Genomic DNA, 16,177 nt, shown 5'->3' on the forward strand with positions numbered 1-16,177 from the left:
GAAAGCTGGCTTAATCCCCAGAGTTGGCAGAAACAGCAGGGCCAGCCAGCCTTCCTGGTCCTCCCTTTTCACCCTGGAATAGTCAGGGCTCAGCTGTAGAGGAGAGGCCCTCGCCCCCAACATTTCTTCGATCCACTGAGAAGCAGAAAAGCCCATCCTCTGCCAGCTGAGGACAAGAATGGCCTTGAGGACCAGAGAGAGAAAGTTTCCCAGGCTGAACACATGCTCACATGCGGGAAGCCCAAGTTCCATACCCCCAGAACCCCAAGAACGTGTCCTGTGCATCTCGCGATCAGTAGTAGCCCCTGAGCTCCCTGCAAAAGTGAAGCCTGGCTGGAAAGAGGAGTCAGCATGGGCCTGCATACCATTCTTTACCTCTCAGGTAGAGTACATGGTGTCTGCAGAAGTGTCTGGGACATCTGTAGGTACTATTTAAAAATAGAGATAAAACAGGAGAGACAGTATAGGGCATTTGCCTTGCACACAGCCGACCCAGGACGGACAGTGGTTCGAATCCAGGCATCCCATATAGTCCCCCCATGCCTGCCAGGAGCGATTCCTGAGCGCAGAGCCAGGAGCAACTACTGAGTGCCCCCTTGCTTGTGAGCAAAAGTGGTTCAACCCCCAGAAGCATATGCAGTCCCTAGAGCATCGCCAGGGGCAGCTCTTGAGCCTCACTGAATGTGCCCAAACCACCCTCTCCGAAACAAAAGGGTTTATGGGCCTTGCCTGGGATGACGTCAACCCTAGTTTGACACCAGGAATCTCATAAGATTTTCCTGAGCACAGCCAGAAGTGACCCCTGTCGCCTGTCCCCCAAACCCCGTGCACCCAGTCCCCGAGTAGTGAAGAAGACATTTCTTTTATGTATCTATTTAGTGGGGCCCAACCCCAGTGGTACTCAAAGCTTAATCCTGACTCTGCACTCAGGGATCAATCCTGGTGGGCTGACAAGGCCAGCCACATTTGGGGTTGTTTGTTTTTGTTTTGTTTTGTTTGGACACATCCAGAGGCTCTCAGGGGTCACTCCTGGCTCTCCACTCAGAAATCGCTCCTGGCAGGCTTGGGGGCCATATGGGATGCTGGGAATCAAACCCAGGTTAATCCCGGGTCAGCTGCATGCAAGGCAAGCACCCTACCACTGTACTATCGCTCTGGCCCAAGATTAGCCACATGTAAAGTAAGTGCACCACTCACTGTCCCATCTCTCTGGCCCTGAAAAGAACATTTTAAGCCACCAGATGGTCATGGGCAGCACCTTCTGCTCAGGGCACCAAATCCAGAATTTAGTGACAGTCCTCCCTTCCCCTTAATATTCTAGCTTCCTACTACTGTATCTATCCCTAAACAATATAAACTCCCATGACTGATTTTTTAAGCTTATTTTTTAATCATTGAACTAATTCACATGTATTGTGTGTATTGCATCTTTGGCTCCTCATTTTGAAGTGTTTTCAAAGATTCATTCTCGTTAATGAGTAAAGCTATAATTTGGTTTGCCCCCTCCTTTTGGTTATAGTATCTCATTGTGTGAAAACACTATAGTTTAATTAGCCATTGTATTCTCTAGCTTGTTGTCTCTGTACAACACTCCATGTTGTGTCTCCACTAGACACTTCTAGTGTGTGCAGATGTGAGTTTTTCCATGTATGTGCACCAGGATGGAATTTCTGTGCTGATCAATGAATGCTCTTAGGGTGATTCCAAATTATTTTCCAGAGCCATCCTATACCTGGATTAGGGAAAGAGTTCAAAAGGCTGAGCACATAGGGCCCAGAGAGATAGCACAGCGGTAGGGCATTTGCCTTGCACACAGCCAATCCAGGACAGATGGTGGTTCGAGTCCCGGCGTCCCCTATGGTCCCTTGCGCCTGCCAGGAGCAATTTCTGAGTGTAGAGCCAGGAGTAATCCCTGAGCGCTACCAAAACAAACAAAACAAAAGGCAGAGCACATCCTTTGCAGGAGCCCAGATTCCACCCCCAGCACTACATGGTCTTTGAGCACCAGCAAAGATAGACCCTGAGCCTCACTGGGGGGTGGCTCCCCCCCTAAATGAACTAAAAACTAAACTATAATAAGTAGTCCTGAGCCTGTATATTCTAGGATAATGCCACCAGAGGTGACCTTCTAGTCGGGTGGGGTGGCGTGCCAGTCCCAGGGTCAACTTCACGAGCTGACTTCTAGCAAATAGGAAGAAGTTAGGTGACAGAACGTGTCTCTCCACTCTGAGGCCCAGAGCCACAGTGCCACCAACTTAGTAAGCTCAGCGCTTTGCCTGGGCCAGGAGTTGGGCTACGTCTGAGTTAAGTGTCCACAGCTTGGCATGATGCTGAGGGCTCCTTTACCAGTTACCTGAAGATAGGGGATAGGAATGGTTGCAGAGATTAGCAGTTTTCTTTTTTTTTCTTTTTTGGTTTATGGGTCACACTGGGTGGTGCACAGGTGTTACTCCTGGCTCTGCACTCAGAACTTCCTCCTGGCAGGCACGGGGGACCATATGGGATGCTGGAATTTGAATCATTGTTCGTCCTGGATCGGCTGCATGCAAGGCGAACACCCTACTGCTGTGCTATCTCTTCAGCCCCAGTAGGCGTTTTCTTGAGGAGAAGAAGGCTATTCCTAGATCATGGCAATTTGAGCTCCACCCCACAGAAACCAAACCATAGAAACCAATAGTCTGTCAAATACGCCAGCACCCTTTTGCCTGTTCAGGAACCAAGAGCAGCGCACAGGCATAATGCTATACACAACCAGCTCACACACCCAGTGCTGGGCTGGTCACTGCGCCTCAGAGGAGAGAGGCAAGCTGCCAGAGGAGATAAGCCCCACACAGTGTTGGTCTGGCCTGCCTGGAGCACCCACGAAAGCCGCTACCTGCACACTCAAGAGGCACCCTTATGTTTTTCGGGTAACTTGGGTCCCACCCCAATGCTTGTTCTATTATGGAAGTCTCAGATCTATACCTGAGCCTGTCTGAAGCTGGTATGTCTATGTGTCCTATTGCTTCCTTGAGTTGCTGAATCAAATTACCGTAAGATGAATTGAGAGCTAAGGCAGGGGCCTGAGCTGTGGCGCAGCAGTAGGGAGTTTGCCTTGCACGCTGCTGACCTAGGACTGATCTCGGTTCGATCCCCCAGCGTCCCATATGCTTCCCCAAGCCGGGAGCAATTTCTGAGTGCATAGCCAGGAGGAACCCCTGAGCGTCACCAGATATGACCCAAAAACAAAACAAAACAAGAAAAGAGTTAAGGCAGGTAGGGCTTTTGCCTTACAGGAGACTGATCCCCAGCATCCAATATGGTCCCCCCAGGCATCACCAGGAGTAAGTTATTTATTTTTTGGTCTTTGGGTCACACCCGGCAACGCTCAGGGGTTATTCCTGGCTATACACTCAGAAATTGCCCCTGGCAGGCTCAGGGGACTATATAGGATGCTGGGATTTGAACCAACGTCCTTCCACATGCAAGGCAAATACCTTACCACTGTGCTATCTCTCCGGCCCCACCAGGAGTAATTTCTGAGTGCAGAGCTAGGAATAATCAATCCCCTGAGCGCTGCTGGGTGTGGCCCCAAACAGTCCCCCAAAAGTGAAACCATCCATGTGGTTCCCCTGAGCCTACCAGGAGTGATTCCTGAGTGAAGAGCCAGGAGTCAACCCTGAGCACCACCAAGTGTGGGCCAAAAGCCAAAAGCTGCCTCCCCAAAGAAAGGGGAAGGAGGAGGAATTGGAGGCACAGGAGGGGAGACAGGTTTTCAAACTGGCCTGCAACTGGTGCTGTTCCTCCTCTTTCCAGCCTGTTGGTCCAAAGTAGAAGGTGGGGGTTGGGAGAAAGTTGCCTGGCCCTAATCTCACCCGGGTGCTACTTAAGACTGGAGGGAAGTGAATGTTATAGGAACACGGGTTACCTGGGAAAGTACGGAGAATTGGCAACAGTTTAGGTTTAAGAATCACCATCCAGGGGCCTGAGTGATAGTGCAGCAGTAGGGAGTTTGCTTTGCACATGGCTGACCCAGGATGGACCTGGTTCAATCCCCGGCGTCCCATTTGGTCTCCCAAGCCAGGAGCGATTTCTGAGCGCAAAGACAGGAGTAACCCCTGAGCATCACCAGGTGTGGCCCCAAAACAAAGCAAAACCAAACCCCAAAACAAAAACAATAATCATCATCCACAGACTCAGCCTCAACATTTGTCCTTCCCCCTTCTCATGGGCCCCAGGAGCCTCTTTCCAGACTGAGATGGGAGAAGGCAGGAGCCCTCCCATTTTGTAGGAAAGCAAACTGGACCCTCCTCAACCTCTGCAGAGCGTCCAGGAGTGCAGAGATCCTGCCATACTTCCTCAGCACTCCACTAGGAATGTTCTGGGGAGCATCCTAAGGTAGCCATAAGGAACACACCCACTCCCAGGTGCTCCTGGGTCTCAGACCTGTAGTCAACATTTTTAAGACTAGGGGCATTTGCATCATGTGAAGCTGACCTGCGTTCAGCACCCCCTGTGTTCGCTTGAGCACACCCAGGAGTGATTCCTGAGTGCAGAGCCAGGAGCAACTCCAGAGCATTGCGTGTCCAGGGAAACTCATTGCCTTGCGCCTACACTGATGGTTCCACACCCCATATTCTACATTCCTGAAACTTCCATTCTCTCCTAGGCTTCAAGGCTGGGAGCTCCAAGTGGCCATTCCTGTGGACTCAAGTTTTCCCACAGGGTCCTGAAATATGCCTCTCCCCTCCGGGGAGCTTCCACTCCCAGAGCTCTACCCCAACCCCTGGGAACAGCTGCCTCTCTCCTTTCCCCCACTTCTTGGAAAAAGCATCTTGGTACCTCAAGCATCTTCAGCTGCTTCCTAGGTTTCAACACAATCACTAGTCAGCAGTGGACCTGCCCCTCACTGACACACCCCAAGATCAATCAGAGTGACCTCTAGCCACCAAATCCCTTAATGGAGAAACACCTTCTGTCACTTTTGACTGACTAGTCACTTGTGTTGGGATTCCAAGCAGAGTTAGGGGGATAAAGGAGCTTGCAATTTCCTTGGGAAAAAAGCCTTGAAAAAAAGCTTCTCTCTCTTTCTTTTTCTTTCTTTCTTTCTTTCTTTCTTTCTTTCTTTCTTTCTTTCTTTCTTTCTTTCTTTCTTTCTTTCTTTCTTTCTTTCTCTTCCTTCCTTCCTTTCTTCCTTTCCTTCCTTCCTTCTTCCTTCCTTCCTTCCTTCCTTCCTTCCTTTCTTCCTTTCCTTCCCTCCTTCCTTCCCTCCTTCCTTCCCTCCTTTCTTCTTCCTTTTCTTTCCTTCTTTCTTTTTTCTTTCTCCCTCCCTTTCTTTCTCCCTCCCTTTCTCCTTTCTTTCTTTCTTTCTTTCCTTCTTTCTTTTCTTTCTTTCTTTCTTTTTCTTTCTTTTTCTTTCTTTCTTTCTTTCTTTCTCTCTCTCTTCTCTTTTCTTTCTTTCTTTCTTTCTTTCTCTCTCTCTCTTTTCTTTCTTTCTTTCTTTCTTTCTTTCTTTCTTTCTTTCTTTTCATTCTCTCTCTTTTCTTCTTTCTTTGTTGTTTTGGTTTGTTTTTTGGGGGTCAAACTGGGCGGTGCTCAGGAGTTACTCCTTGCTCTGAGCTCAGAAATTGCTCCTGGCATGCTCCAGGTGGGGGTGGGGGACCATATGGGATGCCGGGAATTGAACTGGGATCTGTCCTGTGTTGGCTGCATGCAAGGCAAATGCCCTACCACTGTGCTATTGCTCCATCCCAAAAGGGATTCTTTCAAAGATGCCCAAGCATTGATTCTAAGATGATCTAGTCGTTAAGACCCAGTAGGAGTTCAGCTCACCGGAACTCTGGGGCAGCCCCCGCATTAAGCTTGGGGTAACAGAGGTACTCACCCTATAAATACTTGCATGATGAAGTGTGCCCTGTGGGGGGGAATGGAGGAGGGGGAAATCATCTGAATCACCTCTCTTCCGAGGCCCTCTAGTGTCCTTATCTAAATAATATCAGATGGAACTGCGATTTCAAGGATAGATTTGCCTGGGAAGCCCCGGAAGTGGGCAAGAGAAATTCCAAGATTCTGTCTGGAACTAACAGCTGCCATGTTTTCAGCTGCAGCTAAAGGAGCAGGGTTCTGAGATCACAGACTCTGGCTTTTTTGCTGTTAGTCCTTTCTTTATTGTTTGATTTTTTTTTCTTTCTTTCAGGTGAGGGTGGCACACCCAGCGATGCACATGACTTATTCCAGGCTCAGTGCTCAAGGATTATTCCTAGTGCTGCACAGGGAGACCTCTGGGGTGCTGGGGACAGGACCTATGCCAGCTGCATTTCAGGTGGTCCGCTGCCCTACCCTCTCTATACTACACTATTGCTCCAGCTTCCAGGGTCCAGTGCTTTGGAAGCCATAATTATTGTAATCTAGAATTGGATTTTTTTTTTGGGGGGCCACACCCGGCGGTGCTCAGGGGTTACTCCTGGCTGTCTGCTCAGAAATAGCTCCTGGCAGGCACGGGGGACCATATGGGACACCGGGATTCGAACCAACCACCTTTGGTCCTGGGTCGGCTGCTTGCAAGGCAAACGCCGCTGTGCTATCTCTCCGAGCCCTTTTTTTTTAGAATTGGATTTTTACTTTGTTTGTTTTTGTGGGGTTTTTTGTTTTGTTTTCTTTTGGTTTGGTTTTTGGCTTTTGGGTCACACCCAGCAGCGCTTGGGGGTTACTCCTGGCTCTGTGCTCAGAAATCACTCCTGGCAGGCTCGGGGGATCTATATGGGATGCTGAGGATTGAACCTGGGTCCTCCTGGGTCAGCCGTGTGCCAGGCAAATGCCTTCCCACTGTGCTACTTGTAATCTAGAATTGAATGAGCCATCATTTCTTGGTCTTCGGGCTAAGATCAAGTGTAGAATTGAACGAGCCAGTAAGTATTAAAGAAAAGAATACCACAAACGCCAACAAACACTGGGAACTGAGACAAGACAACATTGTGCAGATGGCTCCTGAATGAATGCAGGCAAACGAGGCTAGAAGAAATGATTCTGAGAATACCGAGCAGGAAGGGTGGCTACAGAGATAGTTACGCGATTCGGTATACTGATCACCGTGCAAGGCCATCAGAGCTACTGTCTCTGGCTTAAGGTCTCAAACAGTCATTTATATATTCACGCACCATGCCAAGCTGTTCCTGAGATACAGTGTGCAAGTTCTCCTCCAGCAGGGAGTGGGGAGACAGTAGGACTGGGGCAGACTCAGTTCTCACCTTCACCACACTGGGGAGAGAGCCTGTTTTTCACTCAGGAACCTGGGCAGCTCCAGGGCGTCTGAGGAGGGAAGTGGGAGCTGGCAGGTTCAAGAGTGTGACTACTGTAGGTGAGGTCGATCAGAGAGCTTCTACTCTGGGACAGCCTAGAGTCACATCTTTCTCCTAACATCCAGCAGGAGCCACAGAAGAGTTTACGCAGGGGCCAGAGAGATAGCATAGCAATAGGGCATTTGCCTTGCATGCAGCCGACCCAGGACAGATGGTGGTTTGAATCCCGGCATCCCACATGTTTCCCCCATGCCTGCCTGGAGCCAGGAATAATTCCTGGGTGTGACCACCCCCCCCAAAAAAAAAGAGAAGGGTTTAAGCAAGAGGGTGATAGAGACCACTATCTACTATCGGTTTGGTAAAGGGCCCTCTGCACATGTGACAGAAGAGCTGAGAGGGGGTGGTGGGACAGAGCTGAAGGGGAGGCACCTGGGGGAGAGCTGGGAGTGGTGGATGGGGAATAGGCGATACCAGGAACAGGGACGAATGACACTGCCATGCTGTCGTGAAGGATTAGATTTGGGTGGTGGCTGTGCAAAGGGGAAGGAGGTGGCCAGGATGACTTGCAGGTTCCTACTTCTTAAAACTGGGTGGGAGGAATTGGATATCTTTTTTTTTTTTTTTTTTTTTTTGTGGTTTTTGGGTCACACCCGGCAGTGCTCAGGGGTTATTCCTGGCTCCAGGCTCAGAAATTGCTCCTGGCAGGTACGGGGGACCATATGGGACGCTGGGATTCGAACCGATGACCTCCCGCATGAAAGGCAAACACCTTACCTCCATGCTATCTCTCCGGCCCGGAATTGGATATCTTTTCCCACAAATTGAAACATGGTGAAACTCTGGGTTTGCCTGTACTAGAAAGTTGGTTGAAGTGTATCTGAGTTCCTGAAAGACCACATTGTCACTTCTGTATCAGAATGCTTGCAGAGGACAGAGAAAGGGGACTTGAGATGAAGCTTTGCAAAAACAGTATTCTTTTTAAGAAAGGACAAGGACCGTATGCTTGCAACACTGTGCCCCCAGTCAGTTGCTCACTCTAACTTCATGTATAAAATCCAAATAAACAGGCTAAGTGATAATCTGGAAAGTTTAGTCTAGACACTTGGTTGGCGATACTCCTTTAGGAACTAATTGAAGGAGGAACAATAAAGGGGGGCATACAGGAATCCGAACCCCCAGTTTAGGAAAAAAAAAAACCTCTAGGACTCTCTGTGCCTTCATTTTCTGATTGGTAAATAGATTCAAAGTATCTATTTTATTATATTATTTTTTTGGTTTTTGGGTCACACCCGGCAGCTCTCAGGGGTCACTCCTGGCTCTATGCTCAGAAATTGCCCTTGGCAAGCACAGGGGACCATATGGGATGCCTGGATTCGAACCACCATCTGTCTGCCTTCCAGGGTATCACTCTGGCCCCAAAGTATCTATTTTATAAGACTGATCGAGTCTTTTTATTTTGTTGTTGTTGTTGTTGTTGTTGTTATTTTTGGGTCACACCCAGCTGCACTCAGGGGTTACTCCTGGTTCTAAGCCCAGAAATCTCTCCTGGCAGGCTCAGGGGACCAAATGGGATGTGGGATTTGAACCACTGTCCTTCTGCATGCAAGGCAAATGCCCTACCTTCATGCTATCTCTCCAGCCCCCTGATTGAACCTTAAAAGAGAGCACATAATTTATTTTGGGGCCATGGGAGCACAGCCAGAGGTGCTCAGAGCTTATACCTGACTCAGCTTAAGAATCATTCCTGGGGAGGGGGTGGAGAGATAGCATAAAGGTAAGGTAGCCTTTCATGCAGAAGGTCATTGGGTCGAATCCCGGCATCCCATATGGTCCCCAGAGCCTGCCAGGAGCGATTTCTGAACGTGGAGCCAGGAGTAACCCCTGAACGCTGCCAGGTGTGACCCCCCCAAAAAAACAAAAACAAAAAAAAAAAGAATCACTCTTGGAGCCAGAGCGATAGCACAGCAAGTAGGGCGTTTGCCTTGCACGCGCCTGATGTCCCATATGATCCCCCGAGATGCTGTGAGCATAGCCAGGAGTAACCCCTGAGAAAAAGAATCACTCCTGGCAGCGCATGGGAGACCATATGTGATTCTGGGAATTGAACCCCATTTGGTAGTGTGCAAGGCAAATGCCATACCTACTGTGGTTTTTTAAAAAAACTCTTTTTTGGGTCCTTTCTCCCAGCACTCAGGGGTTACTCCTGTCTCTGTGCTCAGAAATCACTCCTGGCAGACTCAGGATGGGATGCCAGGAACCAAATCAGGGTCTGTCCTGGGTCAGCTGCGTGCAAAGCAGATACTCCGCTGTTGTGCTATCGCTCGGGCCCCTGCCCTACCTATGTCCTACCTAATGTACTATCACTCCAGCACCCCTTCCTCATCATATACACGTGCTTTGTGCTCAGAGATTGCTCCAGGAGTGCTCGTGGGAATCTGAAGTGCTGTAATCAAGCCTGGGTCTCACACCTGCTGCTAAGACATGCTCAACCCTTTGAGTTATCTCCTTGGTCCCACAAATGCTCTTGTAAGACTTGGGAAAAGAAGTATATTCATTACTTAAAAAAAAAAAAGTATATTCACAAACCAGAGGGGAAGCATAGGGTCAGGCCTTGCTTGAGCCTGGGCGACCTGTCTTCTGCTCCTGTCTCTGTCTGTTCAGTCCTGGCTGGGCCTGTAGTCTCTTTATTGGGTAGAGTGGAAGCTTCCTGCAGTCAGAAGCCATGCTATACTGTAGATGTCACCTTCCAATTCATGCCAGTGTCTAGTGGCACTCGGGTGACTTAGGACCTGAGGACTTGTGGCCCAAACTTGAGTGGGAGGCCTTGGCTCCACCTCTTGTGGATTTACTGAGGGAGTGCAGCAAAGAAGGTAATAGATGGTGCAAGAGGCATCATCTATGACAGTCAGCCTGTGGGGGACAGTGCGTCCTTACTGTGGTGACACAGCGAGGTAAGACAACAGGGTGAGTTTCTGGGAAGTTTCTGGGAAGGAGGCTGACTCTTCCTTCAGATGCTGCCAAGGGAGGTTTCCAGCCTAAAGAAGCCTACATGGGCAGATTACAGTTATAGACTCCACAGAAGGACTTCAGATGGGAGATAGTGGATGAGCAGGCCTGGAAGAACCTCAGGATAAATAGATAAAGGATTTCTAAGGCTTGGGGGCACTTGCTAGGAGTGGGCATAGTTGTAAGCACTTTGCATGATTGTGTTATTTTTAGGCCACACCAGTGGGTGGTGCTACTCCTGGGTTACTTTTGGTTTTGCACCCAGAAATTATTCCTGGAAGGCTCAGGGACCATATGGGGTCCCAGGGATCGAACCCAGGTTGGCCACATGCAAGGCAAACACCCTATGCTGGGCTATCATTCCTGACCCATTACTTTGCATGTTTTAAGATGGTCTAAAACCAGGATTCCTAAACAAGAAGGCTGTTCTTCCAAGACAGGTTTTAACTGATTCCAGTCTGGGAAGTGGAACAATAACACAGCAGGTTAACCAGGAAGAAAGAAGGAAGAAGGAAGGAAGGAAGGGAGGGAGGGAGGAGGGAGGAGGAAGGAAGAAAGGAAGGAATTACAATGAAGAACGCTTTAGCCCCAAAGTTGAAATTCATGGGCCAAAGATCTAGTCCAGGGGTAAGACACTTGCCTTGTATGCAAGTCAATCCAGTTCAATCCCTAACACCCCATTTGGTCCCCTCAAGTACTACCTAGAATGACCCCTGAACATAGAAACAGGTGTAAAGTCAAAGCCTCACTGTGTATGGCCCCTAAACAATAACAAGAAGTGGAGGTCTGAAGTGCCCAACTCAGGATCATTACATGGACCAGCAGTCCTTCCTTCTGGCTCTATGCTCAGAAATTGCTCCTGGCAGGCTCAGGGGACCACATGGGATGCTGGGATTCAAACCATTTTCCCTCTGCATGCAAGGCAAACACCTTACCTCCATGCCATCTCTCCGGCCCTACTCAGTTGCTTTTTTTTTTTTTTTTTTTTTTTTGGTTTTTGGGTCACACCCGGCGGTGCTCAGGGGTTACTCCTGGCTGTCTACTCAGAAATAGCTCCTGGCAGGCACGGGGGACCATATGGGACACCGGGATTCGAACCAACCACCTTAGGTTCTGGATCGGCTGCTTGCAAGGCAAGCACCACTGTGCTATCTCTCCGGGCCCTACTCAGTTGCTTTTAAATAATCCAAAATCAGGTCATCAGAAGACATTAGGCAGCCCAGGCTTTATGCCACATTCTCAGAAATGACCCACAGACCCTAGACCAGGGAGAATTTATTTTTTATTTTTTGGTTTTTGGGCCACACACGGCGGTGCTCAGGGGTTACTCCTGGCTGTCTGCTCAGAAATAGCTCCTGGCAGGCATGGGGGACCATATGGGACACCAGGATTCGAACCAACCACCTTTGGTCCTGGATCGGCTGCTTGCAAGGCAAACGCCGCTGTGCTATCTCTCCGGGCCCTTGTTTTTCTTTCTTGAAGTTTTTGGGTCACACTGGGCACTGCTCAAGTCTTACTCCTGACTATGCACTCAGGAATTACTCTTGGCAGTGCTTGGGAAAACCACATAGGGTGCCAGGGACTGAACCCATATCAGGTGCATGCAAGGCCGGGCTCTGCCCCATTGTACTATCTCACTGTCCCTCCATGGGGGACATTTTGTTCTTCATTTCCAGACTGCTCCATGGAGCATTGTACCTTTCTTTTTTGGGGGGGAGGGTCACAGCTGGCAGTGTTCAGGGTTACTCCTGGCTCTGTGCTCAGAAATTGCTCCTGGCAGGGCCTAGAGCAGTGGCACTAGCAGTAAGGTATCTGTCTTGACCTTGCTAGCCAGGGACAGACTGTGGTTCGATTCCCCATTGTCCCATATGGTCCCCCAAGCCAGGACCGATTTCTGAGCGCATAGCCAGGAGTAACCCCTGAGTGTCACCGGTGTGGCCCAAAAATAAAATACAGAAATCGCTCCTGGCAGGCATGGGGGACCATATGGGACGCCGGGATTCAAACCAAGGTTGGTCCTGGATTGGCTGCTTTCAAGGTAAATGCCCTACCGCTCTGCTATCTCCCTGGCCCCAGCATTGTACCTTTCTAAGGATTCACAAATACCTGGGGCAAGAGACAGGTTCCAGCAGAGCAGGGCTGAGAAGAAACCAGGTTTCAGAAATAACCATAGTAGGCAAGGTGGGACCAGGTGCCCTGCAGCAGGGTTGTTCTGCATTTGCTGTGTCACCAGACTATGCTTCTAAGTGGAAATGAGGGCCAAAGGCAGCGAAGGCTTCTGATTTCATACTTTTTTGGGCCACACCTGGAGGTGCTCAGCAGTTACTTCTGGCTCTTGCGCTCAGAAATTGCTCCTGACAAGACCATATGGGATGCTGAGGGTCAAACCTGGGTCCATCCAGGCCTGCCGTGTGCAAGGCAAACACCTTACTGCTGTGCTATTGCTCCAGCACCAGACTTCTGATTTTTCAAGAGAAAATGCATTTGTTTCAAATTTCTTTTTCATTTTAGCAAAAACAGTCTTTTTTCATAAATTTAGTTGAGAATAACTGGAAACACAACCCGGACCCGTAGTTGGGCTACCAAACACTTTGAGCCAGGGTTCAAGACACTAGGATGACTTGCTTTTCATTGAAATCTCTAGAATTTCAGAACTGCATGAGACGATTTGTTAGGCAGAAGGCATCCACTTGCTCAATTCTGCTCTAAGGAGAGAGGGTTCTGCTCTAAGGTTTGGGATCTCTGTGCAGGACTGCAGCTGGGGCAATGGCCTGGCTGAATGAGGATGTTTCTTTGGGATCAGGGGGACTTGCCCAGGTTCCAGTCCTGGCACTTGCGTCTAGTCCCCTGAGCACTACAAGGAGGGATCGTTGAGCAGAGCCGGAGTAAGCCCTGAGCACTGCCCAGTGTGACCCTTAAATGAAAACAAAAACAAAAGCACTCTGTCCCTCTCTTGGTCTTGGAGTGTGCCCTACACCAGGCAGCCAAAGGCGGAGTTGGAGAGATTGGGAAGATCCTAGAGACCTAGACGAAACAGTTTCAGAAAGCGAAGAGAGCCTTGATGACAGGAAGCCAGGCTTGAGGCTGAGAATTCCGGCACTCTGGGAACAAACACGAACGGGCCTGGCATAAGCTGGAGACCCCAAAGAAAAGCCTGCGGGCTTCAGGGAGGGAGCTTCATGGATGCATACCTTGTGTGGCAGGCAAGAGCCTGAGCTGAGTTCCAGCACAAGCACATAGTGCCCCAGCAGCTCAGGGGACTGACTTCTGAGCTCGGAGCCAGATGGAACTCCTGAGCACCACTGGGTGTGGCCCACAAACTGGAAAAGAAAAAAAGAAAAAAGAAAAGGAAAGTTGCAGATCATTTGCTTCCAGGTGTGAGAAAAGGCTTGTTGGACGAAAGCTTTGCTGATGTCACTCCTCTGCGTGCCTCCTCATGATCCTAGCAAACCCAGGGTGATCCTGGTACCAAATGGGGAACAAGTGGACATGCAAAAGAGGAGCAAGGTCCTGCAGGCAAACTGAAGGCGGTGTTGTGGGCTTGGACAGAGGCACATTACTGATCCGAAAGGCGGGCAGGCAGGCTGGGGTGTGCGGTGGGCCGGGTACCAACCTGCCTAAGCCTGGCTCTCCGGTTCTGGGTTGTGTCATGGAGAGGCTGTGGCCCTTCTAGGGGCGAGGATGACAGCAGCCCCCCACGGCCCTCCGACGTCGGCTCCCAGGACCAGCCGCTGCCTGGGAATTCTAATCCCCAGGGGATGGGGCCAGAGCACCCACCGGGAAGGTGAAAGTGCAGCTGGGTTCCCGTGTGCGCTGGTGGTTGCGTCAGGAAATGGCGCCGGTTCTGGGAAGGCAGGGTGCCCAGGAGAGGAGCCTGGAGCTGCCGGCGCCGGGTCCTTCCTCCCTTCCATCCCTTCCCGGGGATCCTGCCCAGCCCCCACGGGGAGGGCGGGCCGGCGGGCGGGCGGGCGGGCGGGGATCCAAGGCTAACGTCCCTTCTGCCGAGGCACACCCGCCCGGTCCCCGGCTCCTTCCTCGGTTCCATCCGGCAGCGACGGACACGCGTGGCCTGTGGCCGCTGGCTCCCGGCGGGCCCTGCTTCCAGCCTCAGGGTGCTCGGTGTCCCCACGCCCGGGGGTGAAGCCCTTTCCCCGGGCAGCGCTTCCTTCCGAGGGCCTGGAGTCGGGCTCCAGCCTCGCCGGCCGGGCCTGACACCCGGCCCCCTTCCCCCGACTAGGTCACAGCGCTGCCGCTCGACTCTGGTCACTCGTCCCGCGGCCCCACGGCCAGCTCCGCGCCCGCAGGGCCCACCCGCTGCTGCCGACGTCCTGGCACGCGCCCGGGCCCACCTGGCCGCCTCCCTTCGCTTTGCTCCCCAGCAGCCACTTACTGGAAGTTCGACGCGGCCTCCCCTTGGGCTTCCCTCGCCCTCCCCTCCACCCCGGGAGTTCGGCTCCCCGACGGGGCCCTCTGCCAGGGGCCCCCTGGCCACCCCGCCCGGGGCTCGCTGGGTGCTGGGTGTCCGGGCCGCGTGGGCAGCTTCGGGCAGCTGCGTCCTAAGCGCTCCGGGGCTGGGGGCGCCGGGAGGGGCACCCAAGCCCAGCCCCTCTCCCACCCCCCGCCGGCAGGTGATCTGGAACTTCCCGCACCCAGCCGCACACCCACCCCGGGGAAGGAGAAAGGAGGAGGAGCCTGACCTCCCGCCGGAGGGGCTTGGGGAGCACGGGGACGCGGAGCCCAAGCGCCGCCCTCGGCAGCCTCGACCCGCCGAGGGCCCCGGGAGGCTGCGGGAGTCGGCGGCTGCTCCCCACTCTGCGCCTCCCCGGACTCCTCCTCCCTTTCCCCTTCGCGTCCCGGGAGTCTCCGAGCCCGAGGCAGAGCGAGAGCAGGTGCCCCCACCCTGAAACCTGACCTCGAGCGGGAGGGGCGGCTCAGCCAGGCGCCCACCCCCACCCTCTCCGGGGGGCTGAAGGGACTCCGGCGAGGGGGCCCCGCGCATCCCAGAGGCCCCGCCGACTCGGGCTGGAAAGACTAGGCTGCCCTTTGCAGCTGGAGACGGGCAGAGAGGGCACCCCAAGGGGAGGGGAGGCCCAGGACCCCAAGAGGGTAGGGCTAGGGGGCTGGGAAGAGAAGACCCCAATACTGATCATCCTTTGCCGTCGTAGACGCTGTACACAGGCACCCCAAGAGGAAGAAGGCCCAGCACCCAAAGAGGGTAGGATTGGGGGTGCTGGGAAGAGAAGACCCGAACAGGCAGCCTGCAAAGATTTCCCCTGGCCCTGCCTGGCCTGGCCAGGAGGCTGGAGGCCAGCCCTGGACAGATGGGGGCTTGGGACAAAGTGCCTTAGCCAAGGTGTCCCTTGCAAAGTCTTGAGTGCATGGAGGCTCCCCTTGCTCCTTCTTAGACAGATTCGGGGCCACACAGGCTTCTCTCTCTCATCTCTCTCTCCCTCTCCATCTCTCTCTCCTCTCCTCTCCTCTCCCCCCCTCTCTCTCTTTCACACACACACACACACACACACACACACACACACACACACACACACACACAGGCTTCTCTCTCTTCTCTCTCTCCCTCTCCATCTCTCTCTCCTCTCCTCTCCTCTCCCCCCCCCTCTCTCTTTCACACACACACACACACACACACACACACACACACACACACACACACACACACACACACACAGGCTTCTCTCTCTTCTCTCTCTCCCTCTCCATCTCTCTCTCCTCTCCTCTCCCCCCCTCTCTCTTTCACACACACACACACACACAGTGGGACTTGGGGGCCAAGTGACTCCCGGGGTCAGTGCTTCTGGGAGCACTAGAGTCCGGGCACTCTGAGAGCTGGCTGGCTCCCAGGACAGCCAGGGCCGGGGCCTGGAACGGAGGAAGCG

At 52.2% G+C, this 16,177-nt stretch overlaps 1 protein-coding gene across 1 annotated transcript in view; it reads left to right on the forward strand.

The window, feature by feature from the left end:
• The first annotated feature begins 6,249 nt into the window (after nt 1-6,249).
• Nucleotides 6,250-16,177, forward strand: part of BAHD1 (bromo adjacent homology domain containing 1) — a 36,227-nt gene continuing 26,299 nt past the window's right edge. The window contains exon 1 of the mRNA XM_049785165.1: nt 6,250-6,301. Coding sequence (XP_049641122.1) covers nt 6,284-6,301 — 18 coding nt within the window. The 5' untranslated portion in view covers nt 6,250-6,283. The remainder of the gene's footprint in view (nt 6,302-16,177) is intronic.

Source organism: Suncus etruscus, chromosome 12 (genome assembly GCF_024139225.1).
Source record: "Suncus etruscus isolate mSunEtr1 chromosome 12, mSunEtr1.pri.cur, whole genome shotgun sequence".
Classification (NCBI taxonomy): domain Eukaryota; kingdom Metazoa; phylum Chordata; class Mammalia; order Eulipotyphla; family Soricidae; genus Suncus; species Suncus etruscus.